The 23996-nt window shown below is 40.8% G+C and overlaps 1 protein-coding gene across 1 annotated transcript in view; it reads left to right on the forward strand.

Moving 5' to 3' along the window:
• LOC104831432 (chromosome unknown open reading frame, human C16orf71) overlaps positions 1 to 23996 on the forward strand; it is a 96924-nt gene that overhangs the window by 438 nt on the left and 72490 nt on the right. Inside the window, exons 2-4 of the mRNA XM_010567002.1 lie at positions 1655 to 1814; positions 4577 to 4690; positions 5492 to 5986. Of these exons, the coding sequence (XP_010565304.1) occupies positions 1668 to 1814; positions 4577 to 4690; positions 5492 to 5986 (756 nt within the window). The 5' untranslated portion in view covers positions 1655 to 1667. The remainder of the gene's footprint in view (positions 1 to 1654; positions 1815 to 4576; positions 4691 to 5491; positions 5987 to 23996) is intronic.

Genomic DNA, 23996 nt, shown 5'->3' on the forward strand with positions numbered 1-23996 from the left:
ACAGCCGCTGGCCGCGTTGCCATGGCGACGGGGGGCGCTGGCGCAGGTGCGCGTGCGCCGGCAGGGCCGCCGTTTTGGCGGTTATCAGGGTGTTCCCTCAGCGGGTTCCCTCAGGGCGTCCGCCTGACGCTGCGTGTCTCGAAACCTGTCGGTGTGGCGTGACGACTGCTGAGGGCAGGGGTTAGCTCATCCCCAGGGCTGCGGCGGGCTGCGTGCCCGTGCCTACCGCCCCGAGGCGAAGGTTTGTTTCCTGCTCTCGCCTGCATCTTTCTCGGTTTCTCCCTCCTTGCCCTCGCGCCCAGACAGCGAGGCTCCCGAGATGGATGTGACGGGAAATGTCAGTTCTAGTGACATGGAGAAGCTCAGGATTTCACGTCTCAATTGGCCCAAGCTCTCCAGAAAGTGCCTGTTGTGTTATAGCTGTCTAATAAGTCTGCACTTTGTTTTAAACATAGAGTACTGCTTGCTCCCAGAGAAGATGCTGGATTGGATGGCTGATAAGTCAGATCCAGTATAACATCCTTAACCCTGGGAGACTGACCTTCTCTCAAGTTGGCAGCAGGAGCCACAGTAGGGTGTTTTTATCCCCATGGGACTCCCCTTGCCCTTAGCAACCTCTGCTTAGTGTCCAAGCGTAGTACTCCATCTAGCCTTGGGGATTTCCCTCCACTTTACCTAAATCAGATTCGGGGGTTGTCTGGCATGAACAAAGCTGCCACTGTATGGATATGGCACATGAAGTATTTGCAGAGGCACTTTGCAAGTTTTAAACTTCCCAGGGCACGAGATGAGTTTCATTTTGTGTTCAGAGGAGCGTTGTTGGTCCATGCCAACGCAAATAACGGTGATGATGTAATCATACAAACAGTCATTTCAGTACAGAACAACATACAGTCGCAAACCTCAACCTTTCTTGCCAAACAGAAATTATCTACTCTCATGTTTGATTACCCAGGAAACAATGCAATTGTAGCATAAAATTTAAAAAGCAAAGGTTTTCTGTGAGGGTTGATCATCTAACTTGTTAGTACAGCAGTAGTCCCAGCTGCGTTGTCTCGACTCCTCATGTACATCAAGGAACACATGAGGAAAGAGTCTGCTTTATAAACACTGAGAGGTCAAAATCTAAGACCGTGCCTTCTCTCAAATATTTTTATACAAATCCAGTGGGAAAAAAGCAAACATGAATAATTTTATCTATCATTTGAGCAGCAAGGAGGGGAATGTGAGAGAAATAGGGAAGAGGAGTAAAAAACAGCTGAGAGCAGAAATGTCAGCCTTGCCTTCACTGCGTTTCTTCCCTCTCCATGCAGGCAGTGTCAATATGCCTTTCTGAGAACACAATTATGAGTCAGTCTGGCTAAGAATTCCGAAAAATACTTCATAAATGAGGGGCTAAACTGCCCCTTGTGTGGCCCCAATTATGGGTGTATATGGTGAGCAGGGCAGAAAGCTTTCAGCCCTCTGAACTCAGGTGGGAAGGAATGACTCCAGAAATGCAGATTTTATTGTTCACTGCTGACAGTGGAAACCCTGGGAGTGCTGAGAATTATGCTGACCTTGAATGCACCTGCTTTGTTCTTGTTTTGTACTGATGTTACCCCTTGTGTTCTTTCATGAGGTGTACTTAAGCTCATCTTTCATTTGATTGAAGGGAAGCTGTTTGAATGGCCTCAGAAGAGCAAAGTGAGCGTACAGAGCATCCATCTGAGCCTCCTGCAGCTCCTGTTCAGAGTAACAGAACATTTCAATGGGGAGCCATACTTGCTGCAGTGAAAGATCAGCTCCCATCTCTGGACTCTGACACCTCCACAGTAAGCATTGGAAATGGCCTTTCTTTCTCACTGCGTTTTAGAAAAAGCTCTCAAAAACAAGGTCACCTTAGCCAGGCATTTCTGAGTAGCTAGTATGGTAGATGGGCTACCTGTTCTGACTATTGTAGCACTGTGCATTAATCCACAGCCTTCTGGATTATCTCAAATTGTCAAAGTGTAAATGTAATCTCCTTTCACTGTATTCTTTGGAACCTGAAAATGGGACTGATTTCTCTAGACAATAAGTGTTTCTAGTCTGGGTAGAGGAGGGTGGTGGGCATCTTGCAGAATGAGTCTGCATTTCTTTGTTTGTTCAGTCAAAAATACAGTATGAAAGAAGCATACTGCTGATTTAAAATGAAATTATAAGGTTTTATACTTGAGAGTATTATGCTGTTCATTCCAATAACGTACTTGCCAGACAGTAGGCCTGTTAGTATGTTTTTCTATGTATGGGATTCACAGGAAAGTGATATTCCTGAAGACTTTGGGGTCCACTGGAAAAAGCATTTGGCAGATGTTTAAATCCTGGATTCTGCTTTTTTCCCTGCCTGTAATCCTCCACAAGCCATGTTGCCTTATTGTGCTTTGATTCTACCTGCAAAGAAGCATAATGCCACTAATCTTTTAATATAAAGCGTAAGATTGATGGATATTGTGCAGTATTCTTCACCATTACAGGTTGTTTACTTGCTGGGTCTTAGTGTCTGGGACAGGCTGCCTCTTGGCTGCTGAAGATCTCTGTTTAGAGAACAGCAATGGTGTGATGGAAATAATAAAAGTGCCTGCCTCTCTAGTTCAAGATGCTAGCTCTGGCATTGACTTTTCCAAAGTGATAATGTGTCTCAAGACTCAATTATTAGTGGCCTTTTGTCCAAATGAGAATATTTTGTTAATTTTCAAACATGTATAAACTTGAAAAAGTATTTTTGAACACTTAAAGGATATATTTTATTCTAACTTAGTATGGCCCTTAATGATATGAAGGGAGTCTTGTGAGCAGTGAAGGAGCCAGAAATGCCTCCATGGGGTATTTATTACTTATTATTAATCAATCATCAGAAGCAGTGTGATCTAGTGGATAAAGTGTTGATACGGATTCCATGACTTGTTTTCTACACCTGGCTCTATCACTAACATGTTGAACAAGTTATATTGCCTCACTGCTTGTCAGTTCCCCTCTACCTAAATTCTGGTTTAGTTATTTAAAACAACCGTTGCATTTTAGTATGTATCTGTATACTATAGGTTAAGGCCCAACACTCAGAAGTTATTTTTAGGCATTCTTGTTGTATAAGCATACCATAAGGTTAGGACAGAGAGATAGCTTTGTACTTTGCTGCCAAATACCATTCTATAACTAAATCATGTTGAACATTTTTTTACGTATAAACAGTCTCCAAATTCTCTGTTTCTATTACACGTGGAAAAAATTTCCTGGTGAAGGAACTGAGGCAAACTATTCGGCACTTAAATGCTACCCTTAATATGCATTCAAAAGATCTGGTTGTATAATCCCTCTCCTGCTTAATGTGGAACAGTAGCCTGCTGAGCCTGCAGTTTCAGTGCTGCACCTTTGTCCGACTGGTTTCCACTTGTGTGAAGATACATTTATGCATCTGAGATCTGTAACCTCAATAGGCTGTGCTTCTGCATACGAAAAGGGCGCTGACAAATGAGTATTATGCCCTGAAGTACTTTCATTACCCTGATACGCAATTTATTAAGAGGAAAGAAGTTCTGTTGCAGTTTGCTTCAAGTTAAGAGAAATTAACTACACCAGACAGACAGAATTCTCCTCAGTGTGGGTTACTGAAAAGGTACACTTGCAAAACAAAGGGACAAGCAGGAAATCTGTGTCCTGACTGCTGAGGATGTGCTTAATCTCACTTTGGTGTCTATGCATAACGATTCATCTCAAACGCATACCTTATGTTCAGAAAAGAGATTTTCAAAGCTATTTAAACTCTGTCCAACTAAATATAGATACTGCTTTGCATTCTGAATAGTGAATGTCAGGGTCCTGATTGCAATAATAAGCCTTCATGGCCCTGCCCAGCCTCAGCTGGGGCTCCCACGCACATGCCCAGCAGCTCTATTTAAGCTCAGCTCTGTGCCTTCAATCTTTGTCTGAGCTATGTTGGAGGAGTACTGGTTTCTAGCTATAGTCTTGCTTGATTCAGACTTTCATCTGTGAACTGACTTTCAGGCTTAATCTCTGACCTGCCTCATCACCACAATATTGCCTTATGATCTGGATTCTTGACACAACCTGGTCACTACCTCTGGTCTGTCCTGCTTACTCCTCTTATGTAGTGTGGGACTGGGCTTTGCCTGGTGTGACCCTTGCCTCTCCAGTTATGTGCTGCCCCTCCTAGCTTCCCTTCCCTTAGGGAGCAGCCCTGCTCTTGGTACTCCGTGATGGTGAATGAGGTAGTGCAAAGAATCACTTGGGAGTTAGAGAACTTGCCCACTCTTGTCATCACTTTGCTCAGAGGGATGTTAGTTATCAAACTCCATGGTAATTCAATGTTTTACATGGTTTTTACGATTGTAGCTTGCTCAAATGTTAGGCCACTGTAAGACAGCCTAGGTTGCTGAGTGTTGGGCTATCAGACTGTCTAGTGAAGATGTGACTGCAGAGAAAATCCTTGTCTCTGAACTTCAGTCAAATGGTGACAACATAGGATTTGTAATTTCAAAACAGGTATTTCGGTGAGTGTTATAGTCTCTCATTTAATTTCTCTTTTTTTTGTTTGTAGTCTGACTGTGAGAGTGATGGAGAGCTTTTCATCTTCCAGCGGGAACAGCCAAATTTAATTCCTGACCTGTCAGAAGAACTGATGCAGTTTTCCCTGGAAGACTCAAGCGTGCAGGTTGTTGGCTGTTGTGTGCAGCCTGTAGTACTGTATCCCCACTCTTCTGGTTGTCTCCAGTATGGGTAGCTGCTGTTATTTGACCTATTTGACTGAATTGTGTGATAGAAGAGCATAGTTCCCAGTGCTTTCTCCCACTAAAGACTAGATCTTTCTTTCTCTTTATACAGTGACCCTTTAAAGTTTTCTCTGTTCTTGAGATTTTAGACTGGTTTTGTCCCATCTCCTTGCAGTTTTTATTATTGTCCTTTTACTGGTTGTTTTTTTTTTCCTGTGCACTAACAGTTACACTGTGCAATGACTCCTAAATTTTTCAGGGTTTGAAACAATTTCAGCCACCATTTTAGGTAGAATTAGTTAGGACAGTATAGTAAGGAGGATGAGTATGAAGTTTATGCCTTGAACAGCTTTCCTGAGATAAAATTATTACATTGCTTCTGCAGTGATGAAGATTAGCCATCATAGGAAGCTGGAAGAGGAGCAGCTGACCCTACTGTTCCATCATGGGAAGACTAACATTGTGCCGTTTTTCCCCAGTTGTTTGTCTTGTTGTAAGAAATGTCATATGATGAGCACATGTAAGGCAAATTAATTTCAAGGATGTTTAGCATTTCCTGAAGTTAAAGTCTCTGGAAAGTAAACAGTCTTACTCTTTTCCATGATGGATATGGTGTGTGCTGTTTCCAGATGGTGTCTGAGTTGGAGCTGCTATCTTCCAATCACTTTGTTTTGGTTTATTGTCAGCTTCTAAAGCTTAGGGAGATATGACTTTCTGCATGTGTGTATTGTCTCTACCTGTAGGAAACCCAGGAAACAGAAAGACACCCGTGGGAAGTCTGGAATGGAGATCTGAAAAGTTTTGGCTTTCAGAAAAAAACAGATGGTGCCCAAATCATCGCAAAAGAAGATGTACAAATGATTAAAGATGAGACTTCCAATCTGGCCAGCCACACTGAAGAAATTCCAAGCCAAAAGGGAGCTGTTCTTGAAGAGTCTCTTGCAGATTCCACAGATCACCTTGAAGAAAAAGAACTGGGCAGGAGACAGGCCAGGGAAAGAAGGAACTCTTGGCTTAATATAGCATTGTCTGTGGAAGAGCTGGACAGTAAAAAAGAGAGAAGAAAGCTGATAGAGACAAAGATACTCTCCAAAATAATTCTGGAGCCGTCACCAGGCCACCCAGAGCTAGATATCAAGCCTCCCTCACATGGCGTTAGCAACAGCCTAGAAAGAATTGCTAAGGAAGAAGCCTCCTCCAATGATCATCTTCAAGAACTGACCCATTTGTCATTGCAGGTAAGTGGCCCAAACAAAAAGTTTTGGGGAGTGCTGCTTGTGGGGTGGAGGGCACAGTGTATTGCTTGCAGAATCCTACTAAAATAAAGAACTGAAATGCCAAATTTTGCACACACCGCAGTGTTCTTTGTTGCTTTCATTGTCCTGAACGTGGGTTTTGTTGGGTCATGTGCTATGCAAGCTACCAAAAGCTCTTATAGAGTTGTCATTAAAAGTCCGTAATAGTAGCAAAAGCCATGGGTCAGCAGCATGGTTCATGGTCTTGCTCAGGAAAGCAAGCCACAAAGTCTGTCTCTGGGAAGGCAGGGAAATCTGGTCCCAGGCAGACTTTTCATTAAAACAGTGAGCTTTCTGGCCTTCCAGCATCTTGTCTTTTCTGTAGCACTGGCATAATGCTGGAGGTGAGAAGAAAAGGTGGTTAGAGTTGTTCCTGAAGTTTTAAATCTCTTCCACCTAAGGCAGGTGCTTAGGTCTGTGGGATGACCAGCTTGTGTGCTTAACTGGTATGTGGCCCCAGTGTGGAGAGGTTGTTCTCTTCAGTACTATAGTTACACATCTCTACTTCCTTACTGATTTTTAAGGTCATTAGGATGTAAGCAGCACAGAACAGGAACCTCATTTCTGTTAAAAGCCTTCTATAGAATCAGAGTACAGATGTTTCCTTTCCCCTTTCATCTACACTCACAAAAATAAACTTCTTGGTGTTAGAGCTGTTCTAGTATAGGCAAAGAATGCAGCTGCTTGCTTGTTTTTTGAGTCGTGCTGCATCATTTAACCATGCTGTTATTGGAGGGGATCTTTTTCAAGTGGTTCTAGGTTTAATTCCCATCTCCTTTCGTGTATGTCAGTTGCCCTATTAATTCAGGGGGCATGATTTTCCTTTCAGAACCTGTTTGATATCACTGACTTCAATGAACTGAAGTCTCATGCTTTTGGGTGAGTACTGAGAGCAGGCTCAGTGTATTCTCACTTTCATAAAGTGAGGGCAAAGCTGTATCCTTTGTGTGCAAGGTGTATGTGCTTAGATTTGAAAGGTGGTTGTTACTTCCCAGCTCAGCAAGGTACCTCAGTTTATGTCAAGTAAAGTTGTTAAAACTAATAGACAGTTTCTTTTTGATTCTAATCATACCAGTTCATTTGAAAATGATTTTTTTTTCCTTAAGTCCCTTGCTGTATTAGAAATGGAATTGTGCAAATCTTAATTTCTTTTTCTTCTGGACCCTGTATAGTACCTTACAATAGTGCTATTCCTGTTATGGGTTAGGCAGATAAGCCTTAATACAGCAACTTAGATGGTAGTTTGGTCTTTTTATTATAATGGTTTGTATTTAAGCACTGTTATTGAAAAAGAAGCTTAGTACTAACTGCATCATAATTAAGGCAAACGCATATATTGTCTTTCTCTTCAGGCTGTTTGATAAAACAGCACCTGAACTGACCTGTGACATGGTTCTCGTTGTTGTAAGCTCAGTTGTCAGTCATTCTTCACTCTTCCAGACCAATAAATCTCAATGACATTGTTGAACCAGCTTTGTGTTGGTGTGAGAGACTTCAGCCTGTGACTCTCATCAGGCTTTTACCTTTCATCAGCTGCAGCAAGTAATATTAGAATAGACCTAATCATGGTTCAGGTATGTGTGAAGATTTATTGCTCAGAAAAGAGTGAGAATCTTCTCTTAAATGGGAGGGGCAGATGACACAGGTTTTTGCAAGGTGAAACTGCTTGTTTTGGAGGCTGGTTCTGCTTTTCTAAAGCCCTTGAGTGGTCATATGAAATGCATGTTAGTTGTAGTTGTGACATAATTTTCATAATTGACAGCCACCTTTAAAAAAATCATGAGTACTTCTAAGTTCTAGTGATGATATTTCAGACGGATGTGAATATTTTTAATTAAAACTTTCATTTCAAGTAATATTCAGAGGAGAAAGCAATCAGTGCTTTAAATGCATGTGAACTTTTGTTATCGCAGACTGGTTCTCATCCCTAAGTTAGCAGTGTGCAGTGCGAGCATGCTCTCAGTCAGTGTATGTGTGATTTATAGCAATGAAATTGATGATCCTACCTTCAGTGTAGGATAAGCAGCTATTGCATTGGATGCTGACTGTACCTAGAGGAATGGAAATTTGCCCTGGTCAGAAGTTGGAGGGGGAGGAAAAGGCTCTGGGCCTCATCTCAAAGAACTGAAAAGCCAAAAGTCCTTCTCATGTTAGTGGCAGTGAGAAGTTCTCAGCTTTATTCAGGATCAGAATATGTATGCTTGGCCTTATATCAGGCCATCTTTTAAATCTGTTTTACTATCTCCAGTGGTTTTCTGTAGCCTGTATCAAAAGGGTTCATGATTCTCAGAGAAAAAGCCTCAGCAGAAGATGAAGCAGCTGGATAGATGCACCGTCCAAAGAGATAGAGTAAATGCATTCCTTTCATTACAGCACTTCCTTGTGGAACTGCTTAAAGGAAGCTGGCAGTGTAGTTAGGGGCATCATGTTTTGGAGATGGTGAAAGGGTGAAGAAAGGTACTTGGAGGGATGAACAGAGGGAAATAAAATATGTGGTGATCTGGTACTGTTAGTGGATTTGAGGGATGAAGGGGAGTACTTGCTGTTGGAAAGACTCCACCATGTGAGAATGCATGTGGAAGACTGAGCCATGTGGAGGACATAACATGAGTTATGTCCCAGCTTATGGCAAGACAGGTCAGATGGATATTTAGGATGGACTTATGTTTCTCCTTTTAAGGAGCTGTCAGTTCAGTCCATTCTAGAAACATCTTCTAGACTTTGCATTTTTAAGTGGGAAAGGAGAAGGTATTCCACCTTTGTTATAGTTGAGTGAACATTGGTTAATCCTTCACTGGTTTCTCTTAGTAATTGTATTGCACTTGGCTATGCTAGATGTTCAGAGCCTTGGCAATGGCATGTGGCAAGCAGTGTTGAAACAGTAAATATCCTTTTGTTAGTCATGCCAATTGTTGAGGTTCATGCTGAAGCAACTGTGTTCAGAGTGACACACTGGTTCATCTATTGACAAGTGATAGTGACATAGTACAGGAGATAAGTAAGGTGAACTTCCATGCCATTTGTGTATTTATATGTGCCAGAAGAATCTGATGGAGTTACTACAAAGAATGTGAGTCAAAGGGACTTTTATTTTGTAGCAGTCTTTTGGGAGTGAATTTTGCATCACATTTTGACTGTCTTCTTTCAGAATATTGAAAAAAGGGATCTAGACAAGATTCCTGAGGAGCTGGAGCAGCAGAAAGATAACACTCATGCAGAAGTTGCTTTCACTTCAGCAGATCATGGTAACATTGCTAAATTAATACCAACTTTGGTGAAAATGTATTAAAAAAAATAAAACTCAGGCTCCTGTGTTTAAGTCATTATCTTGAATATTGAAATCTTAGTGGGTTTTTTAATGCCTCTGTAAAACATGTTTAATTAGCCCCCCCTCAAGATTTCATCTAGCTTTTGTAGCTTGAAACCAGTGCTTTGTGGCCTGTCATGGCCTAAGAGCAAATCAGACAAGGTGGATGAAGGTTTGAAGTGAGTTAGAGCCAGATAACAATAGTATCTTTATCATTCCCCTTCTGACAAGCTGTAGATAAAGGGACAATGTGAAAATGGGGAAAGGGTATATCGGGTGATCCCATGGCAGAAGACCACAACTGGTTATTCTTTTTCTTGCTCTTCCATAGAGACCTTCAGGAGTAGGTCTGAAAATCAGCTCATGGAAAAGCTAGAAGAGCTGTGTGCCAGGCAGTCCAGGACAGCGTCTCCACACTGGAGGTGGCCGTCAGCCAAGCTCTGCTCCTTTCAAGAACAGCAAGAGAATAAGTAGGTCCTTTTGTCATATACACTAGGTAATCATGACTGCCAGTGGGGATACTTGGAAACTCGTGGTGTTCTGTAGGTGCTTTTCTCTGTAGCCTCTGCAGAAAGCTGGTATCTTAGTTGGAATATGCTACAGGGATGTTAAAGGGAAAAACTAAGACTCAGTCATCCATGTACATTTGATGATCAATGGTCAGTATCCTGCCACCTTAGCATTCTCCATCAACAACCACCTTTGTCTAGACCTTACCAGACACTTGGGACAAAGGGGAAAGGCAGGAAAACAAGGCTAAGCAAGTTATTGTGGCCACATTTTTTGTCATCTAGGGTACCAGTTTCTCTTACTGGTACCTCAATTTAGCTAAAATATACAGGATGATTTTTTGTAGGTATCAGTGGAGATGTCAGTGCATCTTGGAGGATTCTGTATGAAGGAAGTAGATTTCCAGACTGTTTGGAGGGAATGACATCAGTGGTGGCAGCACAGAGGAAACAATAGTGAAACAAGCCTGTAGAGGGTAAGGTGAAAAGTATCCTCATTGCCAGAGCAGGGAGAGCCATGAAGATGGTTTGCACTTTGTATACTCTGAAGGATAAAACAGAATTGCCAAAGGAGGCAGAGGGGGAAAAGGGACCTGTTTTTACTGATTGCCACTGGGGACTTAAAACTTGTAAGCTCTTTGGTACTATAACTGCCTGCCTTTGTTCTACAGAACAATTTGACGTTGTCAGTTTTTTGAGAACTAGATATCCCTCATCATGCTGCCTGTGGTCTGTATTCCTCAGGGGAAGCTGAGTCTTTGAGTTCAGCTTTGAAAGGTGGTGGAAGCAGAGTTTGAATCTGTACAGTAGCCAAGCACAAAGCTCCTTTCACAGTCCAATTTTGATCATAATCCATGCCCTGCAGGACTTCTTGTCTGGATAAGGCGGAGGACATGCTGAAACAGTGTTTTCTATATTTAGGGGTGTTGCCTTGCTATCATCTTCACGAAGTTCTCTAAGCACAGACATGATGAGGTTATGGTGCCTGCCAGAGCCTGTAACTGTGTACATAGATTTAAGAGACACTAAACCGCAGAAGTCAGTAACATTCCCTGATGAGAAACAAAGGTAAATTCTGGCTTTATTGTTAGTGAGAAGTAGGTAACAAAAAGCGGGAAACTGAAACCTTCTCTCTGCATCTCATACTTGTGAAATGTAACTTTAAAAGTGTTCTCTTCTTCCACACCTCTGCGACCTTAGTAGGAAGGCTGAGCCCCTATCTGAGCACAGACATTCTCAGGAGAGAGTAAGTTGTCTCAGAACAAGTAAATGTGTGGGGATGCAGGCAGCACAGAAAGGACATGCAAATCATCCAGGGAAATAACATTTAGAAAGTTTCCATCTACAAAGGAGCAGGCAGTGACTGCAAAGCAGTGCTTGCAGCTGAATTGGGCTAGCATTCTGACAGCACTGTGCACAAAACCGACATCGTTTGTTGTGTTCCTGGAAAGCAACTGTAGGTGCTGATTTCTGTCTCCTGTGTGAGAAGAGGGCCTTATAGTCTGTTATAGGAGGCCAAATTCTTCTCAGTCTGCAACAGAATCTGGCAAACATGTTCTTTCCCTGAGAGCTAATGGTGTCTGAGGTAGCTGTTTGCTCCCTTCTCAGGATGTATGTTTGCCACAGAAAAGGGTTGAAGAAAACAGTCACCAGAAGAAAACTTGTAGTTAATAAAAAGCTAATAGTTAACAAACAGCTAACACATTTTGATGTAGTTGCCTGATTTTTTTTTTTTTTTGCTAGAGTAATAGTGTGAAGAACTATCCATAACATCTGAAGATCTTCCCTGAAAGTATCTCTCCCTTTTTCATAATGGTTCTGAATTTGCGTCCTAGAAACGATGAAAAGCCAACACGCAGTTGGAACAGAGTTAACTAATAGAGTCTAATTTGTTTCATAGTGCCAGTGACAGCTCCACTGAAGAAGAAGAGACTATGACAATTAAGGATGAAGCAGAAAGGAGAATGTAAGTTTCTTTACCAGGACCCTAGTTCAAATGATACAACGTTAATTTTTTGCTGAAACTAAAATAATTGCCCTAACAGTGATTAGAGTGGGAGCTCTCCTACTGAAATATCTCCATTCCTTGTCTTCACAGCAAAAAAGCCCAATAATGAAAGTGCTTCAATCTGGCCACAAGGAGATCATTCTTTTCTGTTGCATGGTAAAGATACTGAAGCAAGAAAATAGTTGTTGATCCTTGAGGCAGTATAGCACCTTGTTCCTCTACAGCTGCATGGAAACAGCTCAAAAGACAAATAGAGTAGACCTGGGTGGCTGGGAAGCCTGACTCTTTCTCCAGACTTGTTTGAGTGACATGAGAACTGGTTTTTAAATGACTCAGAACCAAACTTTGAAAATATTGTAGGGAGTTGACTCAGACAAACCATTATTTTTAGAAACAATAAAATAGGCTAGAATAGATCTTGATTTAAAGAGAATATTGAATACATTGTGTGGGCAGGGATGCTCTCAATTCTCCTTAACTGGAGGGGAGTGGAAAAGAGGAAAGGGGAGAGAGTGTGATGGATGGAATCCTGAACTGTAAATTCTTCAATATGCACAGATGCCAGCCTTTTCCTGTTGCTAAACTCAGGGCTTGATTCATACCCATAGGTTGTTAGACATTTGTTTAATGTGAAGTAGATATGTCAAGCTTTAAACATCTTAGTGCATTTATGGTCTGGATTGTATTTAGAAGTCTGATGCATGTAAGTTCACATTGCAGCAGTGCAGAGGACAAGCAGAACATTTGTATTGTTGTGCCAGCCAATTACTCTTTTTTTTTTTTTTTTTAATGGTGTGAAAGAATAAATGATTCGTCAAGGAACAGAGCCTAAACACTCAATATAATTTAGAACATCTAATCCAAAGGCAGCATAAAGCAGGAGCAAGATGATGCTTGGGGAAATCTCACTGGCACTGATGCAAATGCAGAAGTTGCATCAGTGTCAATCTGGAGTGATGGAGAGCAGACCTTAGCTGATTGGATTTTGATTCGTTTTAATGTTGCTAAAGAACAGACAGAAATTAAATGCCTGGCAAATGCTATTCTGTTCTGTTTCTAAGTAAGAAAACCTCATGGTCTCAGTAGGGCAAGATTCTGATCTCATTCACAAGGGGTCAATGCCAGTTTTACTCTTGTCTGGATGGAATTATTAAACAGGGCTACGTATTCTGTAGTACAATATACCTACATATTAGGACCTTGGAGGGTTAGTTGTCTTGATCTCCAGGCACTTAGCCTAGAAAATACGCTGTTGGTTTATCTCTGGAGTGCTCAGGTAATCAGTGCCATCTCTAGCACTATACTATAAGGCTGCTCTCCAATACATGGCGCTCTCCTATAATTACCACTACTTAGACATACTCCTTAGTAGTCCAGCCATCAATGTTAAATGTTGATTTGATGGTTCTGGACATGATGGCAGGAGATGTGAGATCCTTAGGGAGAAAGAATACTCTCCATCTGTTTTTTCTTTGTTCTGAGAAGCATAGGTTTAGTTTAGATAAGTACAGCAGTACAATGCTGTGTATGCATACACACCACCTAACCAAATCACTAATATCCAACTCAAACAATCTGTTACTCAGTCTGCATACTTTTCAGCTACCACTAAAATAAGGTATATTATCTTCTCATAATCACCAGATGAGCTACAAATTGATGGTAGTCATCCTGTAGCAGGTGACTTGGGAGACTCATCATTGAACAGAACTGCAAGACAAAATAACCATATCTGCCCATTATGTCATGATAGGACATTTCAGAGCAGAATACCATCACAATATTGTGGTTGCTGGCAGTTTAGCAGTCTCATTAACCTGGAGGTGACAGGAATGAAATTAAGTCAAAGTCTCAAAAATCCTAAAAGTTATTAGAAGGACTTTTCTTATGTATGTATTTGAATCCCAACCCCTGTATCCAAAGGCAACAAAAATCTGTAGACTCTAATTTCCATGCTAACATTACATTTCTCCAGGGCTCTTCTAGTAGGTGTGCATTGTGCCTGAAATGCAGAAGAGGTAAGTAATTTACCAGTAAGACCACTTTCATGTTCTGTCACTGTAGTGTAGTGTTTTGTGTTGCCTGTATGCTGGTGCTGCTATTACCAATAGCTATTATTCGTGTAGATGCCCAGTCTTTGTTTGGAGCTGTCGCTCATATGAGAAGTTCCTCAGAGCTTGAATTTATTCATATAATACTTTATCTTGATTAAATCAGGGGTTTATTTTCTTTGCAGGAGGGATTTCTCAGGGAAGAGCCTGCTACTGCAACAACTCCACACAGCCCGTAAAGAAGCCTCAGAGCTTCTTCATAAAACATCTACCCTGGCTGAAAAACTTGAAGGCATAAAACAGGATCCAGAAAGTCTGGAAGAGATAGGTTCCTCTAAAATACATCAAAACCAATATTTTAAAGTAAGGCAAGAAACAAATAAGGTGATTCCCAGGAAACCGATGAGATTGAAATCAGAGAAAAGAAATACCCCCTTGTCAAGCCATGGGGGCAATGGAGCTGACATAGAAAAAGAAAACAAAATGGAAGCTGAGAAGGTTCAAAATTCAGGAAATGTTCCAGCATCTCCTCTAACTACAGCAGAATTGCCAAGGTATCACACAAGAAAAGTTGTAACTGGGTTTGATTATGGCTTGTCTAATTGTCTAAGATTAAAGAACATTACTTATCCACTCTGTAAGTTCGAGCAAAAGGATGTCTGGTTTTCTTACCTAGAAAGACAGCCAATCCTGGCAGCTATTGCTTAAAGGTTTAAAGGCAGCCAGACTTAGTAGGTCAGTGAACTGGCCTGGGATTAGACATGCTATGGCACTTCTGACATAGTGAATTTAGCCAACTAATGTTTTTATTCTATGTAAGAGGAGGATAACACTGTATTGATGTCCTTTATGAAAAACAGTACTGAGATTTACTAAGCATAGCATCATAGAAAATATGTCTGGAAGGGTCTGTCTCCCTGTACCAATACAGAGTGAGGTAAAATCTAATCCTTTCCTGGCAGGTCTTCATATAACTTGGTCTTGAAATCCTCAGTGGTGAGGATTCCTTGACTCCCCAGGTAGTACCTTTCACTGCTTAATTATCCTTACAATTGTAAAGCTTTTCTTTAAGTCTAATTTAAATTATCCTTTCTCCAATTTAAGCTTATTTTTTGTTGTGTTCCTAGGAAGTATGGAAAATGGTTTATTCTGTTTCTCAGCATTAAAAGCCTTTTACAAATTGGAAGATGTATCATGTCTCCCCATGTAACTTTTCTCCCAAACAAAGAATTCTGACTCTTTGGCATCAAGAAAAGTGCAAGAGCTTAGAGGGACAAAGTAGTACACCTGTGAGGAATGGGTTATACCACAGGAATATCTTGGAAAGCTTCAAAAAAGGGGCGGGGGTGGAGAAATAAGAATGGTATCAATTGAGGAAATAGTTATCTGGACCTCTGCCTCCTTGGGCTTGGTTTAATGTAGCATATTCTGCATAAGGTCTAATTTTAAAGTGAAATCAGGTGGTTGCTTTATGCACCTGCCCAGCTATTTGGGAGAGCTCCATTATACTGACTTTTCAAAGGTTATATTCTGCCTGCTATTTTCAGAGTGAAATTTAACATTTTGACTTTGACATATGAGCCCTTGAAAGAATTAGAATCTGCCTGCTCTAGAGACTATTACTTTTTCAGTGTTAACCTGTTGCATACCCTGCCACTTAGACACTTCAGCTACTGTGTACTTGGTTTAAATGGCAGATGGTTGGTTGCACATTTTTTTCTCTATGGGATTCCTGACATTAAAGCTCATTCCTTCCATCAGTTCTATAAAACTCCGTTTTGTCTACCGGTTAGAGTGCCACATAGATGGCAGACCATGGCTTGGCAAGAATCTGGGTTATTTATTGTTGCTGAGTAATAGCTCACAATGATTTTGACAAATTTCAGTTTTCTTTCTTGCTCTTCTAGTAATTGTTGGGGCACCTGGGGAAGAATTGAAGAATTCAGAAGAGATTGAACATATTATTTGCCATGGAAATGGCAGATAAAATCTTTCTGCAGACATCAAAATATAGAAAGATGGAAGGCCTTGGTTCAGGGGAAACTTGTCACTGTATGATAGCAGATAGGAAGGGAAATGGAGTTAGACTGAGAATTTTGGTGTGGAGATGGGGAGTGAAACATCACAAACACGCCTCTGCTTAATGGAGTTCCGGTCTCCAAATAGACTGTCACCAGTTGTCAGAGGTTTGAGGTCTGCTCCTTTTCTTTGGTTTGTTTTTTTTTAGAGAGATTATTTCATCCAGTGACAAGTTCTTGTGTCCCCCCACAAACACCATACGCGTTTTCGAAATCTATTTTAGCTTTTCATGTCATGATTCACCCTCAAGTGTGTGATATAAATACAAGAAAAAAGAAATGCAAGCAGATGAACAAGGGTGCTTTTTCTCCAAAGTGAAAAGCTTAAGCGAAGCAGAATCTGTGTATTTTTCAGGGCAGAAGAAAGTAAAAGAGAGCTATCCCAAAAGGAAGAACAGATGAAAGAGAGACACAGGAGACACAGATTCCAAGAGCAGCTGGAGAGATTGCAGCCTCAGCAGTCAGTTACTGGAAAGCAGCCCATGGCAGAGAAAACCCCTGTTTTGTTCCACATGGTTAGTAGTTCAGTGTAGGACTGTCCCTTTCAGAATGGCTTCCTGGCCAAATGCAAGTGTGATCCTAGAAGCAAAAAAATAATTTTCATTGCATTATTTAAAATCTGTTTGTTATGGAGCACCACTAGCTGATGAGATCAGCAGGCCTACAGCTCTTCTCTCATGCTAATAATATTTTTCTCACCTTTCCTGTATGGTGAGTGCTCCCCATACAGCTGCCCACCAGGTTTGACATGTTGGGTTATGGCAGGAGTCCTGGCTTGCTGAAGTCAGTGGGCTCAGTGTCATCTACTTCATGGGAGCCAGACTTTCACACGTGATTTTTCATAACTTTTTTTAAAAAGTAAAACATTTTTACTGTCATACTTCTAAAGCAAAGCCTAGGCTGAGTCCTGTCTGGTTGTCTGCCCCTAGCAGCTTTATATTTCAACTTTGTGGGTAGGTTTTGAGGATTGTGGTTTTAGTAATAGGTTTTGCTTTTGGCTGATGTCCTGATTAAGGTAGTATGAAATTATCCTGATTTTTCCCAGAGCCTGAAATATGGCTCAGAGGACAGGCCTGTTTTTCTTCCTCAGAAGATTTGTATATGTAGTCCTAATTCATCCTTGCACTGATTTCACTGAGCACAAGGCCAGCTGAGAAGGTAAGAGGAGATGAGAAACTCCAGAATTTGTCCATGAGTCCACCATAATGATTTATTTGGGCTAATAGCAATAACAAAGCTCTTCTGTCAGTACAAAAGTTGAAAGACCTTACAGCCCTAAATTGGGTGATGGACTGTTCAGATTTGTTTGTTTTGTAAGCAATTGACTACTGTGTTTCTGCAGATTGAAAGCTCATTTTTAACACTGGATTAATCACTGATGAGAAGTAAAGGACTGACAATCTGACAGCTGAATTTCCCTCTGTCAGCCTGCTCTGGCAAGGACAGTGCACTGCACAGAGCTCTGTTTTGAAGGTTGTAAAGGTTGTGAATCTAGTCTTCAGACTTGCTCCTTACTCAGTCTGCTGGGAGGTACCACCAAATTCCAGTTAGCCCTTATTAAGATGCAGGCACTTACTTGCTCATCAGAAATATACTTGAGCCTTGCTAACTCATTCCTGACAATGCACCAAGTGATTGCTGAATTGTTCCCTATCTTGGTCATTTCCAATATTTGCTGTGCTGAAGCCAATAAAAGGAAGATAACTGCTTGGTAATGTGGTTTCTCTCAAGTACGGCTCGGGGTATATCTACACTGTAGTCTTGCTGTAACTGAATTGCCGTGTAAATATGCCCATTATAGATTTAATGATATTACTGCCAGCTAGTCATGGCAGCATAGAAATTGGCAAAAGCTAACCAGCCTAGGATTTACTCAGCTTCTGATGCCTGTAGAAATAGCTAACTGGTACATAAACTGACAGCCTGCTTGAGCAAAACCTGCCTGAACTTACAAGGCACTGTTGGTAGAAACAAAATCAGCACAACCCATAACAACTGCGTTCTGTGGGCAACTTTGCTCTTAGTTCTTCTTCAGATATATTAATCATTAAAATTAAGAATGAAAAATGTATCAGCATCATCTATCAAATACAAGTCATTTATAATATTACTTGAAATTCATCTTGACAGCAGCATTTTTTCTTTGAATTAGAATAGGTTTTTCTTTTCTTTCTTTTTTCCTCTGCTGCACATAGGAAGACAGAAAAACTAGAATGTTTTGACATTTAAAACTAAGAAGCTGTGATTTGGCAGCTGTGCCTCAGTGAAAATATCTAATACCTATATATAAACATGTATATTCAAAGAACAAGCCACAGTGTTTGACAGAGTAGCACACTTTCAAATTTGTTTTTTTTTTTAAGTCCTTTGTTTTGGCAATGATGGATGTTCAGATCTGGAACACTTGTCATAGTTTCCAGAATTCCTCTGACCATTTCTAATGTACATAAATAATTGAATTGAATAATAATCAGAGGGAAAGTTTAGAAATTCTGCAATTACTGTAGCAGAGGTGCTGGGAAAGAAATGCAAAGGAAATTTAAAAAGCTGCATTAGGGTTACATTAGAGTTCTTGTCTAAAATTTAAAAGCAGTGAAATTCAGATTTAGTGCTGTTGTCTCTTTTTCTTAACCTAGTTCAGTCAAACTCTGTAGGAAGCACTAATATAAATGAGAATCAGGTTTGGGAAGAACACTTTCAAAACACTGCGGGTAACTTAGGAGACTAAGAACTAACTTTCAGAGGTACTTCAGCATCTAAACAAGGGGCTGATGGGCTGATATCCAGTGGTATTTTCAAGACATGCAAGTGCCAAGTTCCCCTGGAAATCACTGGGTTCATTCTAAGAATTCTGCCTGTGAAGTCTGTGTCTTTAGGTGTCTGAATACTTTTGCAGTCTGGCCCACCTCTTATCTTTTAAAATGCATGGAAGAACCTGATTTATTTTTTTTCTTTTTCCTGCTCCCCTCTACCACCCAAACTTTCAGTGAAACGTAAGACTGGCATGAGTTGATGTCTTCTGAAAGAGGGCCCCTTAACCACATTTTAACCTTTGGATCTAATTCAAAACTGATCTACAGCATCTACAGTTCTGCTGACAGCCAGCAGAGTGGTGATGTGATCCATGCTGTAAGGTCAGGTTGAATTAATAGTTTAGAGTAACATGCATAGGGTTTGTTTCGGTATTTGAGCAGAGTGTTATTGACAAGGGAGACAGAGAAGAAATGGTGCGCAGTATGTAAAACAGTTAAATGGAGGATGTAAAATGAAATTAGTTTGATCTGTCATTTCATTCATCATGTATTATGATAGAGTAACTTAGTACTAATGTTGGTTTCCGTATTACATTCCCACTAGGTGGGATCCAGACAACAGTTGTTACTTTTGCCAGGCTCGTACCTGAGTTTTATGTCAGAGAGCAGCACAAGCTGGTTACTGTATAAGGAAAGACAAGCCAGGAGCTGCAGGTGACAGCAAGGCAGGCAAGGGCAGAGACCTCACCAGCGAGGAGAGCAGTCCCACGTTACCCAAACAAGAAAAGCAGAGCAGGTCCGTTGAGGGTAACCAGTTGGCAAGTCTGTGGTAATGAGGCAGGTCCAAGATCAAGGCCAGAAAGTCAAGTCTGGGACAGGACTGGGTCCAGTGACAGTGTGCAAGGCCAGCCAGCAGCCCCGTGATCACCCAGGAAATCTGTAGTGATGAAGCAGGTCTGAGATCAAGCCACAAATCAAATCAGTTAGTTAGGGGCAGGGTTCAGATGAGTGCAGTGAGGCCAGGTAGAGGTATAGCTGCAGCGTAGCTCAGTCAAGGACCAAGGGCCAAGTGTCTCAGCTTAAACGCAGCTCCCAAGCAAAGGGGGAAGGGCCCAGCAGAGGCTTCACATAGCTTGTTTCACAGCAGTTTCATCTAAAGTTACACACTTGAGCTTGTGTCAGAACGCCTTGAACACAGGCAGCTAAACCATTGCAGGGGGTCGTGCTCATGGCCCTGTTACTTTACATCCAGCTATGGAATTAATTTAACAGATAGCAACTAATATTAGCTTTTATTAAACTCTTTTATTAAACTCTTTTATTATTGGGCCAAAATAGGAGTTTTCAGCAGGGCTTCAGTTTGATTCTCTCTCTACCTTTCTTGTTTTATCATTATATGGCAGAACAAGATAATGTAGTTTGAAAGCTGTTAGGAACCAGCTTGTTACCAGTACCTTATAAACACTGTTTTATCTACCTTGTACAGCCAAACTGTTTGGAAAATGAATGTGTTGACTCATACTGAGGCATCTAATTTTTCTTGGCTATGCAATCATTTTGGCTAACCTTGTATTAGTAATTGTATTACCATGATCGTCATCTTATTGCAGCTTCACCTTACAGCTGGCTTACAAAACAAAAATGTTCAGGCATGCGAGTCATTCTAGCTTAACAAATATATTATGTGGATACTTTCTTCTCCATCTTGTAAACATAGACTTTATAACCTTTCTGTCACAATTGGTAAGGTTTTTTTTATATTAATACACTGTTGACTCAGCTCACTGATGTCAGGTAAAATTCTCAACCAAAAGATTTTCTGCTTGCATTCCCACAAAGCTAAAATTAACAATAGACTATGGCCAAAATCTTCCTTGCCCTTTTACGGCCTTATTATCACTTTGATCTGATATCACTTCAATAGGAAAATCCCTGACAAAATTCCCGGGTCGTACTTACCATCAAGAGCAGTGCTGAAGCATTGTATGTTCAGTTACTGTGACAGCTACCCTGGATTAGCACAGTATGACTGAAAGTAGAGGTTGATTTCCAAAACTTGTAGAAATATTTTTAGTTCAATTACTGGTACCATAGATTTTTTTTTATGTAGTAAGTGTGTCTATCTGCACAGTTGTCAGTGAAATGCTTTTGATTCTTTACCTGTGCTACTAAAATAGGTGCCTGTGATTTCCAGGCATACTATTGTATGGGTATCTTGATCATTTTAAGGCAGTAGTGCTGGCATCAACATCGGAAATTGCCTTTTTCTTACATCTTACCTGAGCACAAAGGGTTGCTCAAGGACGTTGACTGTGGGTCCCAGGATCCCAACCCAACAGTTTACCAGCTGGACTGTACTACTTGGGCATCTTAACTCCATCGTAGAGCTGCTTACATGAATGCACTTAGGTGATGTCCTAAGCAGTATTTAAAAAAATCTCCATTTTTATTGCTGTGTGGAAAATGCATAAGGGAAAAGAACTGTAAGAAAGTGAAATTCATGTCTTGGTAGAAAGAATGTACAAAGGCCTGATCTACCAGTTATGAAAGGAATGTATTTTGTGCTAGTTCTGTACAGAAATGCCAATTTATCTCCAACAAAGTGGTGCAATGTACATATTTGGAGAAGTCGAGGAAAACTGTAAAATCTTATTTCAGTTATAATGATCTTGTGACACAGTAACTGAATTTTTCTATAACTGTATTACTCTAAAACTGATCTCGTAAGTATAAATTGCCCTGTGACCAAATGTTTTCATTTACACTGAACCAAAGCAATTGCTACATTTGCAACTGTGTGAATGTAATTGAACCCAGCATTTAGCTCTTGCTATTATTTTACTATAGCTTTAAAAAAACCCATTAATTGTAAAAATTGCAAAATATTTCCTACACTAAATCTTTTTCTGACATCAGAGCTGAATTTGTCTTGTGCTTCACTCTAGGTCTTCTCACTCTCTTAGATTGACTCTGCGGGGTTGTGGCCAGCAGTTATGTGCCAAACAGCCAGCAGATGGCCCCTGAATTCCTCCCTTTTTTTACAGTGAGGTATTTAATGAGTTCCTGAAACAAGATTAAAATCTCTTGTACTTAATGAACCTGCTGCCTCAACTCAAGAAAGGCTTAAAAATAAACTAAGGCAATTAGAGATGTAGTTAAATTTAGCATGCAAAAACAGAAGGCCAACATTCCTGTTTGTACCACCCGTCCAGCACACAGGATCCAGAATAGCATGGAAGCTCCCAAGAAAAGGTTTTTCTAGCATACGTGACTGTTAGCTGGCACAGAGCCTGTATTTCTGGCCTCCTCTTCATCTTCCCGCTTGGTACCAGTGAAAGCAAATGGGGGGGCGGGATTTGCTGGCACAGTACTTTATGCTTAGGTTGAGCTTAGCTAGTTTATGGTTTCCTTGGCTGTAGTCAGCAAGCCAGAGGAGCTGAGGCTGCTGCTGCCTCTGCATTGGCTCAGGATGGCACAGATCTATCCTAACGATTTGCCTTAATAGGCAAAGCAGAGAATCCAGCCTTTAAACGTCTTTGTTATAAACAACATCCTTTAGACAGGCAGAGTCTGCTTGCTTGCTCTCCATGTTCTCTGAGTAAGAGATGTTATGGAAGTGTGTGCTTTGGCACTCTAAGGGCAAAAAATTAAAGCAAGTCAGGAACTTTACAGACTGATGACTCTTCTCAGTAGTTCTCTCACACAACCAAAGCAGTTAAAAAATTACATACAGTAATCCTGCTTTAATAACCTGTTGTCTGCTTCAGTAGGTTTCTCAGCCAAATTCTATATATGCTCAGAACCAGGAAACTCACCTTCTGTACTGAATGCAACAGGACCACCAAAAAGCCATAGAGAACCTTCCATTTAAACTTCTGCTCGGAGATCCAGTCTGATGGTTTCACAGGGGCTCCCACCTTTGTCCATTGCACTTTCTATCTATGGAACGAATTGAACAGTCAGGTCTTTACAAAGAAATGACTGCTTTCAGTGCTGTTTCTCTGATTGGAGTTTGAAATGGCCCCAGGAAAATGTGAAATATTTAATCCTTTATATTCCTTGGCATATCTTCGAAGTGATTAAAATGAGTTTAGGCTTATGCTTGAATATACTTATGCATGATCTTGACAGATGGGAACATTCGTTGCTGTTGCTTAAGGGAAAGGTTAATATAAGTAAAAAGAATATAGTTTCCAGAATTACATGCATGAACTTGCTGCCAGTAGAGGTCCTAAATACTCCTCCATTCACATTAGCAGGATGGTTCAGATGAAACTTGAAGAGAAGAAAATAATGTAAAATGTCCATGGGCTAAATTCTATTTCTCATTTAGAAAAGGACAGGAGGACAGAAAACCATTTCTGTACCTTTTGTCTCTTCGGGTCTTGCTCTTTGACAGGTCCTGTGTTTGTTGGCAGAAGGAATAGCTACCATAAGTTTGCAATGTGTATGAAGAAGTGCCAGTCACGTTTAATTATATAGGGAAATACTTTCTGCCATGCATGTCTTTCTTAGAATCAGAATTGAATTCACAATTTCTGGCATTACCTCAGGGCTGTGATCAGTGATGCTATTTGTAGATGAAAGGAGGCTGGATCTGTCCTGTTTTTCGAAGAAGATGTACAGGCTTGTCTGACACAGCCACACTATTGTTAAAGAAGCTGTATAGTTTAAACTGTAATCCTAGTTTTTCTTATGCCTTCTTGTTTAGCATTATGACTTAGGTTGGACTACAGTTCAAAATCTTAACGCACTGGAGGATAAGCTTGGTCACAACTTGTAACCACATTATTACACAAATAATTATGGAAGCATTATTCTTAGTGGCAGGGAATGGCATTCAAGGCTTTATCTGAGATTATAGAGTGGAATTATCCTGCTGTTAGTTTTGTTTTAAAAACATAGAGCTCTGCCAGCTATGTGCCAAGCACCTGGAGTTCCCACAAGCTTCAGTGGACATTGTAAGCACCTAGCAGATCTCAGAATCATAAACCCCCCATATTTACTGCCTTGGAGAATTTACAGGTCTGAAGGGTTATCTGCATAGTATTTTGCAGCTGGACGCAAGGTCATAGAGTCTGTATGACAAACTGGACACAATCCATTTCTAAACTGGAAGCTCATAGTTTGAAAAGCAGGCCACTTGAGCTCTGGTAAAACTACCTAATAGAGCAGCTGAGCATAGTTTGCAAGCCCCACCCCCTCTCTTTTTGGGGGGGGGGGGGGGGGGGGGGTTGGCGGTATGAG

Source organism: Haliaeetus leucocephalus, unplaced genomic scaffold (genome assembly GCF_000737465.1).
Source record: "Haliaeetus leucocephalus isolate CR32 unplaced genomic scaffold, Haliaeetus_leucocephalus-4.0 Scaffold224, whole genome shotgun sequence".
Lineage (NCBI taxonomy): Eukaryota > Metazoa > Chordata > Aves > Accipitriformes > Accipitridae > Haliaeetus > Haliaeetus leucocephalus.